Genomic DNA, 17473 nt, shown 5'->3' with positions numbered 1-17473 from the left:
GGAACAGTTTGGGAAATAGGCTCATTTGCTTTTCTTGCCTAAAGTCAGATATGAAAATTGATAACACTTTTATGTCTGTATGGGGAAGCTACAGTCACCAGTTAGCTTAGCTTAGCATAAAGACTGAAAGCAGGGAAACAGCTAGCTTGGCTCTGTCCAGAGGTTACACCCACCAGCACCTCTAAAGCTTACCAATTGACACTCAATGTGTTCTCTGTTTACTCAGTACAAAATACAAAGTGTAAAAACCACACGTTGTGGTTTTACCCGGGTGCTATTTCTGGCACCCACTGGAGACTCCAGGTGGATTTTGTTACCTTTGGACAGAGCTATGCTAAGCTAACTGGCTGCTGGCTGTAGCTTCACATTTATTGCACACATGCATGAGTGTGGTATCAATCCTCTTATCTCTCAGCAAGAAAGCAGAAAAACGTTTCCAAAAATGATGATCCTAAAAGTGTTCTAGAAGGTCCTGACTCACTGTGCTCATTAAAGATCCCATGGCACGTCCCAGTGTCCTGTCAAACTTCCCAACCTGGCTCTGTCCATCTGGCCACCTAATCATCCCCTTGTGTAAAGGGCTTTACGTTTCCCTCCCTCTCCACCTCAAGCTGATGTGTGGAGAGCGTTCTGGCACATGATGCTTTAAAAAGCAGCTCTGAGCCTATATCTGCTGAGGCATGCTTTGTTTAGTTGTATTTAGTTTATACTGTGTCTTATATTATTGCCTTCTGCTTGTGTCTTTTTATGTGATGCCCTTTTTGTACTAGCTGTACCGGGAAACCTACAAGCTTGCAGTCTTTCATCAGCAGTTTTTAACTTTAAAGGGACAGTTAACCCCAAAATCAAAATGACATATTTCCCTCTTACCTTTAGTGCTATGTATCCATCTACATTGTTTTGGTGTGAGTTCCAGAGTTTTGGAGAAATGTTTGCCTTCTCTCCTGTATAATGGAACCAGAAGGTACTCGGCTTGTGGTGCTCAAAGCACCAAAAAGAAATCATGACCTGGTTACCTCAAGATAATCCACAGACCTTGTTGTGAACAGTTTCGTGGAGGAACGACAGGTATAGGAACTACGTATCACTGCACAGAAGGAAGTGCGTTTTTACTCATGGACCACACATGTAAACATAAAGTGCGACCTCCTCAGATGAGTTTGGTAGAAAGAAACGTTAACACAGGGATCGCAAACTGCTGGCCCGGGATCCATTTCCGGACCTTCATCCCCCTGTAGCCCACAACATGAGGTCAAAAATATAATATAATCTGGCCAGCAAGATTTTGTTTTTTAGTTGTTACATGTCAATATAAACTACCCCTTCATGTACAATTAAAATAAAAATCTATCTATTTTAAAAATGTAAGGTGCCTGCAAATGTGTGCAAAGGGTCGACAAAAAGAGAGATGATATAAAATGGTGATTTAAAAATGTCATGTCAAATGGCTTCTTTTAGAGTGATAATATTTTACAGATCATATTGCTTCATCATTATTATTGACGTATGAAAATGTAAGCAAAATTTTAACGTAGCTGGTCAAGAAGGACCTAATTTTAACAACTTTATATGTATACATATTGGATGATTTTATTTAAATAAAGCATCATATTTTATATTTTAACTAGGTGTTTAATAAATGTAGTGAGTGAGATATTTCCCTCTGAAATTTAAGTATGAAGTGGCATAAATGGGGAATACTCAAGGAAAGTAACATGTACCTAAAAAATGTTACTCTCCTCCACTGGAAATGCATCATTAAGAGTGTTTCTATCACTTGTGACTCTGTGGGGAAAGCTGGAGAGAACTGGTAATATATCCTTTGTGAGGAGAGAAATCCTACACACACAGACTTAAGACCACTGACAGTATGACTTAGACATGTTAGTTTTCCCAAGCAGAGGTTTATAATGTGACAGCGTTGAAATGTGCTGGAGCTTCAAGGAAGATGAAGAACAATGAACGCTTGGGCTTTGAATTATTCAGGTTGAAATCAAATCGCAGCAGGAGAGCAGAAGGATTCCACAGAACCTTGAAGTTCACTACCTGAGGATTTCTCTCAAAAGTGAATTTGTTATGGTCTGTTACACCAGCAGGGAGAGAGTGTGAACTGAACAGTGCTGCCATCCTGACACCTAGTGCCGGCTCGGAGTATTGCATTTATTTTTTATTTTTTAATGAAAACTCAGCACAGTTTAGAAACATCACTTTTATTTCATTGATTCACACAGCTGATTTAAGTTTTTCTTCTCATATTAACCCACCCCCCTCCCTCTTTAACCCACCCTTGCTTGGTTCCAACAACAGCTACAGAAAATTCAGGTTGGAAACTGAGAACAAATGTAGCAGCTACACAAAGCTTTGGATGCCAAACAAAGATGGTCACAGTGATGAAGGCACTCTGGCAGATTGTCAGTACGTATGCAGTGAAACAGCAGTCCCTTGGTATTCTTAAGTTATGACTGACATTGTTAAACACAATTGCATCCTCCACCATAACCAATTAATTAAAAGACAAATAACCTTTCACGAAATCAACCTTTCACTCCTTTTCCATTCAACCACCCACAGAGGAGACCTTGTAGAAAATAGTAGAAAAATAGACACCACACAGACACAGTGGATCACAGCTCGTCCCTGTCGCTCTCAGAGTCTGAGGCCGACGTGGCGTCGGCTTTAGCTTTCTTGGAGTCCTTGTTGGCTGCAACTTTTACCGTCTTTTTTGTAGCGGTTTTTTTGCCGTCCTTTACCTGCTTGGCTTGTGTTTTAACCGTCTGTTTTCCATCTTTTTTAGCAGCAGGTTTGACTTTGTCTGCTGTCTTGGTCTTCACTTGCGCTCCAGCTTTGGCCTTCGCTTTAGGAGCAGCTTTGGCTTTAGAGACCAGTTTGGCCTCTGTTTTGTCCTTTGGTGAGTCGGCTGGTTTATCGGCCGGCACATCTGCTGGTGCGTCCAGCTTCTGCTCGGCTGGTTTGTCGGCCTGCACGTCTGCTGGTGCGTCCGGCTTCTGCTCGGCTGGTTTGTCGGCCTGCACGTCTGCTGGTGCATCCAGCTTCTGCTCTACTGGTTTATCTTCTTGTTTGCTGTCCACTTTTTCCTGTTCAGCCTGCACAGGAGGCTCTGGGGTTGTCGGCTGGGGCTTGGAGGTGTCAGTCACCTCCCTTTTGATGAAATCTTCATTTACAGGGGTAGAAAACATATGCAGAATATCCTGAGCCTGGATTCTCTCCTACAGAACAGAAAAAGAAACATTTGAGGAACAACAGAATGCAAGATGCGATAATTAAGAATCAAAATGAGGCAGATAAAAACTCCATTCAATATAGTTGAACAAGAACCCGGCTGAAACAAGTATTCGGTACAGATAATGTACTTTTTACGTGCATGAGTATCATTAGGGTAAATAAAGTGAATAGTAAATAGTAAGAAAATAGTTTTCTTTTCTTCTTCTGATCAAAAACAGTGCTCTGAAGCTCAATTCTGAGGCTGTTCTGTAAAGACTTTTCTAATAAATTAATCAACTTCTGATCAACAGTAATCAGGCTTAAATAATAACGTTATGTTTGCCTCTGGTTTGAGCACCACCCACGTCTGGTTAAAGCTCTGCCAATTTCAAGTACAGATACAGATACTTTACTTGGTTGAAGAGATACAGATAATACTGTACTCGCTCATGCCTACCATTCATAACTGGATTAGATATTTTCCAGAGAAGTATACATGCAGAACAATCGCTGCTTTCAAGAAGTAAAACAACATTATCTACACCTGCATGTATTTTACATTTACCGGCCACTATCTGTCTTTGCATGGCAAATGCCCAATTTTGTGTCTTATATTTTTATAATAAACTTTTCTTAAAGCTGCAGTAGGTAACTTTTATAAAAAGTAACTATTATTCTTATTCATTTCTGACATTTTAAATATATCCTGACAGTAGAACATGAGACAGATAATCTGTCACAGGTTCCTCTGGCTCCTCCTAGTGCTCCTATTGGCATTTACAAGAATCCACCGGGCCTGAATGAAAACAACCAATCAGAGCCAAGAAAAATAGCTGATTGTTGACTCTCATTCCCAGGTCATCACATACCAACGCTAACTCGTCCCAAAGCTAAAAGCCACCAACTGAAAGCATCATTATTTAATCACCTGGGAATAAGACTCATGAATCAACTTCCTCAGCTCGGTGGTTTGCTCTGATTGGTTGTTTTCATTCAGGCCCTGTGGATTCTTGCAAATACCATTAGGAGCAGATTATTTGTCTCGTGTACTGCTGTCAGGATATAGTGAAAGTTTCATGCAAATATGACAAAAAGTTATTTTTATAAAAGTTACCTACTGCAGCTTTAACAATGTTACAAAGTGCTTTACAAAAGAAAAAGAAAACTGGACAAGGCACATAAAATGAAAATAAGAAACATGACGAAGTAAAACAATAAAACGAGTGAGAACAAATAAATAGGAATCAAAACAGTACAAATAAAAACATACGTCAAATATTTCCAAAAACTTTCACAAAAACATACGTTTTCAGAAAGGATTTAAAAGAAGCTACAGACCTAACTGAGTTCTTGAAGCTTTCTATTACAGGAATTATTGTTTTGAAAAAGGAATCAAATCATTGCTTTAGTGTGTGCAACATTAATTTGTAATACATTTGGCAATTCTAATGTCCCTTTTAATGTGTGACAATTGTTGTTCCACTAAGATATTAAGGGTTAAATTAGGGTACACCATATTCAGTTATTTTCTTTTAGTAATTAATGATTAAAAGAACGGTTCAATGGTACAATTCTTTTACAAGTACAGCATATAATTACATTGCATGCAATTTACTGCAAAACCGTAAATTGAATTGATTCTTCTTACTTTACACAAATGAATATAATAGAGGCTGCTGGTAAAAGCTAGAATTGCAGAGCGATTCTTGTTATACTAATTTTAGTCTACAGAGATCGTCTGTACCTTTTCCTCGTGAGTAGGATCCAGGGTGAACCACAGCGCCACAGCGCACCTTTGACCCTTAGTGACGGCTCTGACGCCGTGGGGGTTCTCCTTCCCCGCTCCGAACCCGACCACACGGCCGCACTGTGGACGCACCTCGGCCTGGAGGAGCATGAAAATATAGAACGTGCAACATTTAATAACAGTGAAGCTTGTTATGGTTTTTGTTTATATGTACCAGACGTGTCAAAAAAGATTGTGGAAAGAAAAGCTGAAAGTTTACCGTGACTGTTTTAGCATCCAGCTCAGTGAAGATGAAATCTCCTCCTTCAAAGTCATCATTCAAATAGAGGATGGCACTGCAGGGGAGAGACATTAGGATGTGGGTGCTCGTCATCAGGGTTGTCTGGCTGAATGATAGACTCTGTAGTGTACTACACTAGTGTGTGTGTGTGTGTGTGTGTGTGTGTTCACCTGTAGTCTCTGTGTGTGTACGCAGGAGGTTCCTTTATACACTCGTTAATCTCAGAGACCAGCAGACAGTTGTCAACATGAACAGGATGACTCAGGTCCTTGCGTTCCTCCTGCTTCTCTGAATAAACAACAGTGCAAAGAAAAAACTTCAAGTTGTGATCACACAAATCAGTAAAACCAGTACTGATTACAAATCAGTAATACTGAACTTTGAATACAGTGGATTCGTTTCTCACTTACCATCAATGGCGGAGCGGCAGACCAGGTGGGAGTAAGAGAAGTAGAGCGGAGTTTCCAGGTGGAAGTACGACTCCACCACCTTCCTCACCTTCTCACTAAGGTCGAAGAACAGACGAGTGCTCTTCAGTGGAACCTTCCCCTCCTGTCCGAGCTGCAGAATGGGGAAACACCATTTAAAGCTGCAGTAGGTAACGTAAATAAATAACTTTTGTCATATGTGCTGAAATTTTTACAGTATCCTGACAGTAGTACATGTGAAAAAAATCTGATTCCTCTGGCTCCTCCTAGTTGCATTTGCAAGAATCCACTGGGCCTGGACAAAAACATATACAGGTACAAAGACGTTTTGGGTTGGAGGCTTGGAGACAGTTGATTGTTGAGTGTCATTTCCAGGGTCCCAAAGCATCTGTATTTGACGACGAATGAAAGTCAACAATCAGCTATCTTTCTTGCCTCTGATTGGATGTTTTCTTTTAGCCCAGTGGATTCTTGCACATACCATCAGGAGCAATAGGATGACCCAGAGGAACCTGATTTATTCACAGATTATCTGTCTCATGCACTACTGTCAGGATATAGGGAACATTTCAGCAAATATGACAACAAATATTTTTATAAAAATTTCCTACTGCAGCTTTAACAGCAGCCACATGGATGAAATCAATGTAGGTCAACTTCTTTAAATAAACGTTATACTGTATTTAATTAATGTTGGTACGTTGAAACTGTGTCTGCGTGGCTGTTTTCTAATGAGAACACTTGGCTAAGTACTTTGGGAGTAGGACTACAGACCTTCACAGCCTTCAGGACAGTGACTCCCTGGAACATCTCACTGGGGGAATGGGGGGAAGGGCGCCCCCTGTAGCCATCACCTTTCAGAGCTGCTGCCTGGGAAATATGCACAACATCAACTGTCTGACATGACGGTTTGACACACACGTTTATATAACTCCCCTATATAAATTCTATTAAGGCTTCAATTATGCATAACTGAGGGAATGGTCACTTTGAGTGACATAGGTGGGTGTCATCACAGGTAATCTGGCTTTATTCAGGCCTCCTCAACTCCACCCACGCTCCATGCATTTGTCCATTTTTGGATTAGCCGGGAGCCAGTGGAGTCGGGACTTCCAAGATGGTGACGGCCAGAGCCGACCACACTGAGCTTCTTCAGAAACCTATGGTTGATGTCACAGAGACTAATTCCATCTTTTATACAGTCTATGGTTGGCACTTGTTTTTAGTAGTAATGTGGTTTATTTGCTGTTCCATCCTGTTGCACTCCCAAATCTAACAACTTTTGTTTCTGTGGCAGTACAGTTAACTCAATAAGCTGTCAGTGATTTCATTCTTTAGAGAGCTCACATTGGAGAGGCGCTGCAGCTCCCTGCACTCGTCATCACTGATCACTCCATCCAGCAGCACCCGCTGAGAGCCGTTCAGCTGCTGGGGCGTCATGGTCACCTTAATGTTATCATGCAACACACTGACACCTAGGGGAGAAAGGTTAAGTTACAGGATCAAGGGAGTAAAAGTCGGACTGTCAGACTTAAACCTTCTCAGGTAAGTACTATAGTTAAATTTAGTTTTTATTGTAGTTTTGTTTACATATGAAATATTAAAGATTAAATCATGAACATCATCTCACTAACATCTGGTTCACTAGTGATCTGGGTGGAACTTTTACCTTCCTGTGGCGCTATAATCATGGTAATATCTGAAGAATCCTTCTTCTTCTCCTCAACCAGAGTCTCAATCTCCTTCATTAGGTTTCCTATTTCCTCTGTGATCCTTGCTGCAGTCTCTCTGTCGGCTCTGAGACACACACACACAGGTAGAATGACAGAGGCTTTAACATGACGTCAACATTTATTCATGTCCTGCACCAATGTGTGTGAGGCGGTGTCTGCAATCTTACTTCTGCTTGTCTCTCAGTTTCTTGGGCATGACATCTTCAGGAGTCCATGTGTCCTGAATAATAATGGTAGTAAAGGCACAAGTAAGATACCACCAAGCATGAGTTAACTATGTGACGGATAACAAATGATTTATTCACTCACTGGATCTACAAAGGTGACTCCGAAGGCTTCATATCCAAAGTAGAGCAGCTCTTTTTCCAGTATGGACTGCTGAATGTACAGTTTCACCACCTGGAGCCAGACATCAATTGAATGATGAGATATATTAGATACTGTGTTCAATTAAATGTGCAGAAAACAGCTACATCAAGGTAATTAGTAATTATTAAGTAATCTATATGGGCATTTTTGCCCCAGCCTTTGCCTCTCAAGCTCAACACAGACTGCCCTACACTTAGTCATTTTTTGTGCCGTATCCTGTCTGAGGGACAGTAATTTTTAGTACATGTCAGCATCATTTTCTTCTGCATATGTACACAATTTGATTCCAACGTGGGAAAGGCGGACTCCGCCACTAGCAACTTTTTTTGTTTGTTTTTTTTAAATATTGTTTTGGGGCAATGTCATGCCTTTATTTGATAGCTAAAAGTGCAGAGATGACAGAAAAGAGAGATGGGTGATGACAGGCAAAAAAAGGGACATTTTGACTTGTCATAGTAGTACAAACACTACTAGGTCTCTACAAATGAAATTATGAAATAAATAAAATGTGTTTTTAAGTCGTTTTGGTGAATTAATAATAACTTTGCATTCCCATATAGTATAGTTGTAGGCAGTGCCTGAAATGCACCTAAACAAAACATACCCCTAGCCCAGATTTTTTTGCTGTTTTTATACCCTCATTAATAAGGATATTTTTAGTGTGTTTGCTTAGCATTAAGGTAGCTACTTGTTTACACAGAGATGCAGTTATGCAGTAGTTTACTCAGTACTGGTGAGTATTGGCCCATTTCAGGCACTGGTTTCAGGGTTTTTACTGACCACACCTTACCCCATAGGAGTGTTTTTATTCCAAAACTAAGCACAGGCTGGAAAGTGAGTTTAGTTGTGAAAGCCAGAGATCTCAGCAGCCAGAGAAATAATCACTTAGTCATTAGTATTGATCAACAGCCCTATTAACCCACTATAAATACTGTATAATATGGACATTTAGAGCCTGAGGCAGTACAAATCTTACTTATTGCTTAAGCAGCAAATGTTTATCTGCTTTAGATTACCATCAGTGCTTTTTTAATGTCTCTCTGTGCCCTTGAGTACATTTAAGTGCTACTGGAGACCATTTTTCTCTCACAACTGATTTATTGCTGATAGTTATGGAATAAGATAACACACAGTTAAAAATAACTGCACTCACAAAGTGCTTTGAACAAAAGCCAAGCATCGTGCGAGTAAACCCGACTGTACCTGTCTGGCTGATATGGTCTTTGCCTTGTCTTCACCCAGCACGGCAGAATAATAGGCCAGGTTCTGGTTCATCACCTCGTCGTCAGGGTGGAACAACAGGAAGGTCCTAGCACACTCTATGGCCTGCTCATATTTCTCACCTGGAGAGAGGGAACAGAAGCAGGAGAGTGAACAGCTGGTATGAGGTCTCCAACAGCTGTTCTAAAGTAATACAGTGTTCTTATTGTAGGAAAAAAAGGACAGCAGGTCATCATGAAGATTCATACACTGGAGGTGCAGTTTACAGGGAACAGCATATATTTTTATGTTTCTGGGCTTACAGTCTATCCAGCGGACGGGCCAAGATCCCCTCTTCTGGGCGCGATAAGAGATGTGGTAGAGCTGCATTGTGGGAAGGGTAGCCTATTCTAAGTAGTACTAAAAGATCCCTAATAGACCTTTTTCACAGCAGCCATTTTGACATGAAATAGCAGGCTAAACACAGGCGTTACCAGTGATACTAATTAAGGCTCCGTATTATTCCGGGCAAACAGACTCAGGAATACACTAAATGGAACAGAACCTTAATTGGTATCACCTGTGTTTACCCTACTATTTCATGTCAAAAGGCCTGCTGTGAAAAGGGTGTTTTAAACCTTTTATCCCTCCTTGTTATTAATTATTAGCAGAGCAATGGTAGCTGCTTCTCACCTGTAGCTGGTGCTACCAGTCTCACCAGTTTAAATGACAACATGACACTACTGACAGGTTAGATGCTGTACTGAATTAACATTAATACCATCATGGCTAAAATTAAACCTTTGGCTGTTAATGATCTCTAAGGGGACGGCTTGATTAGCTTTTTTAAAAATAATTTAATACATCTTATAATGTAGGAGATGATTTTCAAATAAACCACCGCCAAAGACATTTAAAATTATTTTAGCTGGTTAATGGCTAATCAAATATCACTGCAGGCATTACAAGGTGTTTTTCTTTAACTGTGGTCAGGGTGTTGATTTATTCAAATGTGTATTAACATTTGATAAGAGCTAAGAGATTTCCTGGTTTAGTAAGTCTGGTTGATGGTGCTAGACTACATCTTCTTCTTTGTACCAATGCTGGATGTCGATTAGTTGTAATGTAATTGTCCCCCTAAGTGTAATGCCAATTACTTTAAGGGTATCACCTGTGTGTTTGCTATTTAAGAGACACTGTATACTTGTGACCCTGTGAAGGCTGGACGGCCATTTGTCTTCTTGTCCTCTGTAAATAAAGCAACTTCTTGTCATTATTAGTCAATAAAATAAAGTAACAGTACCAATGTTCCTCAGCACTGTGGAAACTCTACATCTTGTTTTTCATAAAAGGCCAATTCAACTAATATATCTGGCTATCTGCAATATCAATGGTGCTGTAAATCTCTGTACATTTAGAATATAATTCCATTAGATTGAGGCATGTATGCTCCTCAGTACAGGCTGAAAAAGACAGGGCTGTGAGACTCACTGTTGTAGTAGGAGAACTGCAGGTAGTTGAAGTGTGAGGGGAGGAAGTCCTCAAAGGGCTTGTCTCTGCCTGCAGTTGAGGCCAGCTCTACCACGCAGTGCTGCTTACAGTTCAGTACCTGAAGGTAGTGGTCTGAAACACACAGACACGTTTACATAAACTTCAGCAAATTCTCAACAATGTGAATCTGTTCTGCACAGAAACCCCAAGGATGTCCTGTCTCACCCGTCATGGCCTGGAACAGGTCGGCACTGTACTCCATGTAGTTGTATCCGTCGTAGTTGTAGGCCCCCTCGCACAGCGCTCTGCACTCCTTATCGGCGGTGAAGTACTCGTCTACGGCCACCTCGAAGTGTTTAGCCGCCAGGCCGAACGAGTCGTCGCTGTAGTAACTCTTCCCCAGCAGGAACTCGGCCTGAGGAGAGAGCGAGTGGGCATCCAGTGAGGTGGCTTATGGTCACCATTGCAGAGGGGATGTTGTGTAATATTACTAGTTTCACATATAAAAGCGTTCATCTCTAGATCAGTGGTTCCCAACCTTTTTTGTAAGCTGTACCCCCACAGCCCAGTCCGATAAACTCAAGTGCCCCTTCTTTAACACCACCATTCATGTTCCAAATGTGTTTAATTGGGTTCATTTCAAGCTGGATGTTATTTAACTTTTAATTAGCATGGTATGATATGAAAATTTCTTAATAATTACGATATACTTTATTATCACGATAATCATGAAAATATAGTTCATACTGTTATAATGGCACTAAAACATACTGGAGTCGCTTTACCTTACATTTAGTTAAGAAACACCTCATCTCCCTGTTCTTTATTTGGAATCTATACTATTTCCACTGGTTTAACTTTTTTTATGGGGATTCAACAGGCAAGCCGAGCCTTCAGCCATGCTGACAGGCCTCTGATTTTCTTGATTGTAAAAACACCAAAATTAATTGTTACAGCTGACTAAAAATATGGATGTATTTTTTAATGAAATCATTAATTAAACTTTTATTTAAGCAAATCGACAATCTCTCCACATAGCCCCTGGTTACAGATACCCTGGGTTGGGAATCACTGTTCTAGACAACAGTCATAATCTTTCATTAAATCAAGTCTGTAACAGGCCAACAGACATACTTCAAACATGTTAGAGTTCAAACCCTCTATTTTAACAGCAGTAATAACAAAGTGCACATATGGGTCTTGAAACAACTTGTCTGGGTTTACAAAAGCTATTTTAAAACTTTAAGTTGGCTAGGTGCAGCAACCACAGTAAGTATCTGAAACTGTAGAGAATAGATCATGTAACAAAGTGTTTCTGAATTAAACTGAGCCAAAAACAATTACTGATATGTGAGCAAAGTAAAGAAACATTATCGACCACCAGGCCCCCTCTAAAGACTGGCCTTGAGGCACAAAAATGCCATAAAACTCATTAGAGAGGGAGGTTGCTCTTACCATATGTGTCCTGGCCTCCAAATCTTTAAAGTCCTCTTCCTTTACTCCCGCCATCATCCTGTAGTACTCCAGGTTCTGTCTCATCTCCATGTGATCCGGGTTGGCCTGGTAGAACGTGTGGGCAGCTGCCACTGCCTTGTCCAGCTTATTGATCTGAAAAACACACAGGGGTTCATCATCCTCTCTGACTGGAGGCATATTAATCGACGAATCACCTCCCACAGACCCTAATCAACAGTATTCACTGCTGTCTGCCAAACAAGGCTCGGTCTATACAACCCTCTATCTATATTAAAATGGAAACAAATACTCTTTTCCCACTTGAGAGCAGCAGACAACACTGATATAACATTTTATGGAGTATGTAAGTCCAACACCCACTCTCACTCCTGAGGAAGATACCTTGCACTGTAGCTGCCAAATGCTCCACCGTGTTCACCTGCTCAGCTAGTCACTTACTTTATTGCTATAGCAGTTTGGTGCTAAGCAGCTAGCCTACAGGGGATTGTATTATGGTGCATTCCATTTGAAGTCCGAATTTTAACTGGAATGCACCCTGAAGTCGTATTTCTAACTAGGAAAATCGAAGGAACCTCAACAGCGACCTCAAAATCCAAGAAGGCTGCTCCGTGTGTCAACTAGGTGAAAGTTGTAGGAATATTCTGTTTATTAGCACTACTGTGCTTTGTTTCTCATTAAATCAGTCATACATACAGTAAGCGGTCAGCTTGGGTGTGATGTTCATTCCCAACTCTGACTTTGGACTATATGGAACGTACCATTAGAGCTTTATGCTGAAAACAGCTACTTGCTAATGCTGGAAACAACGCTACGAGTAGAGCTGCAACGATTAGTCAATTAATCGATTAGTTGTTTACTATAAAATGGATGGATTCATTCATTCATTTGAGGACATCACCTTGGCCTTCGGGAAACACTGTTTTTCTGACATTTTATGGACCAAACAACTAATTGATGAATCGAGAAAATGATCAATTGATTAACTGACAATGACAATAATTGTTAGCCGGAGTCCTGGCTATATTTTTGCTTTTGATTTTTTTCTCAGTACTTGACTACGCTCACCAAACCTCATCAATCAGCTGTGAAATATATATTTGACTGTACGTTTAGCCAACCAGTCCCTTACTTGTGGTTGCAAAGAGCTAATGTCAGTGGCCTGTAATTAAAGCAAACAATGAGCATTTTCAGATCAGTTCAGTGTTCAGTATGTTGTATATACACTGTGATCCAGGGGAAGTGGTCAACAGGTGATGTAATATGATGTTGGGTCATTTTGTGGGGTTGCATTACATGGAGTATGTTTTATGCAAGGAATTATATTAAAATACACTATTAATTAACGTATTACTAGTAATAATATGACAGTAATATATTACTTTCCCCAGTAACTAGTAGTGTAAGTAATTACTAATACATTTCAGCAATAACATTACAGTTACTCCTCAAAAAAACAATGACTTACAATATTACTTTGGCTGGGAGCCCCTACTGATTTGAAATCCAACAATTCAATCACATCCTCTGATTCATTTTTGCATTGTAACTGTTACAATGTTGTAGGCAGTTGCAGAAAAGTAATATAACTAGTAGTGTAACTAATTACTGTTGGCAGGGAGTATACAGTTTCTGAGTACCTAGCCCAGCACTGTCTGTATTTGAGATCATTTCTTCCACAGATTTTAGTGCCATTCTCCAGCAGTTTCCTGATGTTGCTGCTTTCAAGTTCTGCCTGAGAGTAGTATTTTTGAGTACACACATAACAAATGGACTGGTGGAATGTTTAAAGAAAGATAATAAAATTGCAAATCATATAACTGTCTTGGCCTGTTCTATATTACAGCTAAAAGTACTCCAGTGTGCCAGCAAAGCTTGAAAGCAGCACTTTAAACCGCTGGCTCCCAGAAACCGACGTCCTAACGTCAGAGTCCACAGAAGCTGACTCCACCTTAAGACGTGGCATGGTCGTCCTGGTTTTGGGGGGGTTGGGGCATTTACAGTATCCAACTCCACATCAACTGAGCCTGAATGAGACTAAAACTGCAATGTGTTTGAAGTGTTCCCCTTGCTCTGGGCCTGCATGTTAACTATGAACATGAGCAGAGTTAAAGCCGCAGTTGTTCTGTGTGATGTTGGTTAGAGTGGGACAGCACTGAATGCAGCTCATAGCTTGTAGCCTCCTGTAGCTTTATACCTTAAAATATGCCACTTGTAAGTAATTGTACGGGGTCCTCTTGTTGAACTCCAGCTGCACTTCTCCAGTCACTTGGTGCATAGTTGGTGAACCCAGTTTCTCAGTTTCGCAGGAGTTCACGCAGTCCGCCCGTTTCAGGATCTTCTGGAAGAATCCCAGGTCCTCCACAGATCCGGATCCCGGTATGGGAACTCCCAAGCCGGCCAGCCGATCTCCGAAAGAGGTCTGGTTGGCGCAGCTCATCCGGCACTGAGCCTTCACGCTGCGGACCGTAGCTTTGTTCCTGAGCGCCTTCTCCATGTTCAGGATCACCGTCAACCAGTCCCCCTTGTAGTAGGCTTCCACCGCCGTGTCGAAGAGGAAATCATAGGGCTCCAAAACAAAGTGAGTGCTCAGATTAGTGTTCGCAGCGCACAGTGGCACAACGAGGCAGCAGAGTATGAGCGCATAACGGAGCTCCATGATGCCAAAATGTCAGGACTCTGCAGCGGGACGGAGGCTCAACCGGAGACTGCAGGAGCCGGTAGAGAGAGGAACTTCTGCTCCCACACTCACTCCTCTGGAGGTGGGGTTAGAACAGTTGAGCCCCCGGCAACACCCCCCTCATCCCCAGCCGACACATGAAGATATCATTATGTTATTATAACAGTGTGTGAGGCGAGGGTACAGTGTAAGTTAGGATGGACCTCAGTGTGTAAGACTGCTCAGGGTTTATATCAGCTGGGTGTCTGGTGAATCCCATAAAGTCCCCCTAACTAAAGGCCCAATCAGTGTCATCACTTCCTCTCAGACCAACATGTTTGTTTTGCTGACTTACAACTGGATTCCCCGGGAAGAGAAAGTTAGTTGCAAGTGTATGGAAGCTCATTAGTGACAAAACTTACAGAAAATGCATTAAACAAATCTGATTGATAAGATAAGTTAATAGACTTTGTCGGTCCCACACTGGGGAAATTCGCTTTTACAGCAGCTGCATATACAAAACAACACAATACATAACAAAATAGACAATAAATAAAAATTAAATAGAAAAATAAGAATAAGAGTTATATGCACACTGTATACAGCTTTTATATACAGATGTAATTGATGGAACATTGCACAGGTCACAGCAGGAGGTTATGGTACAATGTAGTAGGATATATATATATTGAATATAAAGAGCTTATATAAGGAGTATGTATAGAATAAAATGTGCATATTCAATATATATGAGTAAGCAGGATATTAAAACCTGAGGTAAATATGTGAAGGTGATGTGAGTTTTTAGTTGATGTTACAGAGAAACAGAACAATGCTACATTATGTCACTGCTGTGTTGAAGAGTCTGACAGCTGTTGGAATGAAGGACCTGTGGCCGTGTTCCTGATGCACTGTGGGTGCAGCGGTCTGCCATCTTGATTGAACGACTTTAGAGCATAAAAGAAACTGTGTTACAGCTTTAGAGCAACATGTGGGGCTTCTTCATTGTTTTGTGACGTGCTTTCACATGTAGATGTTTATTAGCCTCACATATTCATGATCATTCATCATCATATTCAAAATGAGAGCAGAACAAACAAACAAACATTGACTTTCACCTGGAAATGAAGAGCTGGCTTACGTCTTGTGCTCAGATGTGTCAGAGCCCATTTCAGACTAGATCTTCCCATGTTATGATGTTCAAGGGCGGATCTAGATGGCTGGTGTAGGGTGGCAGCTGCCCCTCCTGAAAAATGCCTGGCCACCCCAGCTTGATTTTGATGCTGTCAAATTTAACACATTCATTTAGATTAATCAAAAAAATTATAATGTGGTAAAAATGGAAATTAACACATATAATGGTGTGTATAAACTGTACTATATAAAATATAATCTGCTACTGTCATATTTCTCATGCACAAATTAAAAACAAAGTCAAATAATTTTCACACCACAGAATTTACTGCTTTATATCAAGCAAACTTCACTAGATCACATAGGAAATACTGACTGGATCTTCTCTCATTTAAAACATGAAAACATATTGTCATAATGACAAAGCATTTATCTTACAAGAAAAGTTTGTTGTTTTCATGGTATACATTGTAATAAATAAAAGTTTTTTGAAAAATGGAAGTATCTTTTTGAGAATTTTTATTTTTTTTTATAACACATCATGATCACATAACAGGGGAAAAAGAGCAGATGTTTATATATACTGCCAATGGATGCAGGCTATTTTCTCATATGGTAGCAATGTATACAAGGAACACAGGAATATACTGAACACCCTCACTTTTGGCAACCACAAATGAGACCATGCACTATATAATATACAGAAAAACCTCTACATGTTTGTCAGAAACCAAACTTGTGTAAGTGCGCACGCAAAGGATCATGGGGGAAATCATGTGCGGAGATGGCACATGAGCCAAGAACAGGACTACTGTGAATGTAGGTGTTAGGTCCAGTTATCCTCTGCGGGTTTATGCAGGGTGTGAAGCGGTTTATGTGGAAAATAAAGCACAGCTGCTGCTTTACGTGGTGATATCATATCCCGACTCTCTCAACAGTGGCACATCTCCTCTTGTTTAAATGCTCCGGGTCGTTTTGAACTGCCTGGAAAGAAGAATTTAGAAATAAATACAAAATATGCAACGGAAATGTTAACTTTAATATCAATGGGGATGGAAGTTACACGTATAAAAAACAAATATGCAATAACACCTACGCTCCATAAAAGCTTTTTTTTTAAATTTGGAAGTATTTTATACAGGCACATATTAGGACAGCCACGTTGGCAAAATGGGGCGGATATTTAGGACCCCGTGAAGCCTCCGGTATTATTTGGTCAAATATTATCCGGTTACAAAAGCAGCAGGTGGAGAGACTGGTTGTATCTGAGAAAGTCAGTCGAGAGAGGAGTTAGTAGTAAAGAGAAAGACAGAAGACAACATGGACAGGACGGTCAGCCTTCCCAATCAGCCCGACAAAAGCACCACAGGTAAGAGAACTCACGCTGTTAAAGCAGCCTGTGAGTGTTGCTGCAGCTCAGCGCACTGTACCGCTGTACCGCTGTGCCTTAGTAGTGGTAACTTGTGTTCGAGCAGCTGTGATTAAACCACCTTTACCCGACTAACTGCTTCACTGTATGTGGATTTAATTACTGAGTAGGCTGTGTTCTACATAGCTGCTGAAGTACTGTAATGCTAAGTGTTAAATGTGTGTGACTCTAGTGGAGAGTTCCGAGTTAATAAGTGTATTATTACAGTCATTACATGAATACTATGTCCTATATGAGTAATTATGTGTTTATAGATAACGATAGTAGTGACTGTGCTCGTACAGTAACAGCAGTGACAGTGATATAAC

At 40.7% G+C, this 17473-nt stretch overlaps 2 protein-coding genes across 2 annotated transcripts in view; one reads left to right on the top strand and one right to left on the bottom strand.

The window, feature by feature from the left end:
• Positions 1–2276: 2276 nt before the first annotated feature.
• Positions 2277–15917, bottom strand: p3h1 (prolyl 3-hydroxylase 1; the record flags this gene model as incomplete). The annotated part of the gene is given in 15 exon segments (XM_035661119.1): positions 2277–3227; positions 4967–5107; positions 5229–5304; positions 5420–5537; positions 5660–5810; positions 6452–6547; positions 7025–7152; positions 7347–7474; positions 7578–7630; positions 7720–7809; positions 8983–9122; positions 10471–10602; positions 10696–10885; positions 11926–12078; positions 14141–15917. Coding segments are annotated over 15 exon segments (2661 nt in total). The 3' UTR covers positions 2277–2624.
• Positions 15918–16924: 1007 nt separating this feature from the next.
• Positions 16925–17473, top strand: part of cunh1orf50 (chromosome unknown C1orf50 homolog) — a 3782-nt gene continuing 3233 nt past the window's right edge. Inside the window, exon 1 of the mRNA XM_035661118.1 lies at positions 16925–17105. Coding sequence (XP_035517011.1) covers positions 17057–17105 — 49 coding nt within the window. The 5' untranslated portion in view covers positions 16925–17056. The remainder of the gene's footprint in view (positions 17106–17473) is intronic.

The sequence above is a fragment of the Morone saxatilis genome, unplaced genomic scaffold (genome assembly GCF_004916995.1).
Source record: "Morone saxatilis isolate NCDOM2014 unplaced genomic scaffold, NCSU_SB_2.0 Contig18, whole genome shotgun sequence".
Taxonomy (NCBI): domain Eukaryota; kingdom Metazoa; phylum Chordata; class Actinopteri; family Moronidae; genus Morone; species Morone saxatilis.
The sequence above is the reverse complement of the archived record's forward strand: the minus strand, read 5'-3'. Positions and strand labels throughout refer to the sequence as shown.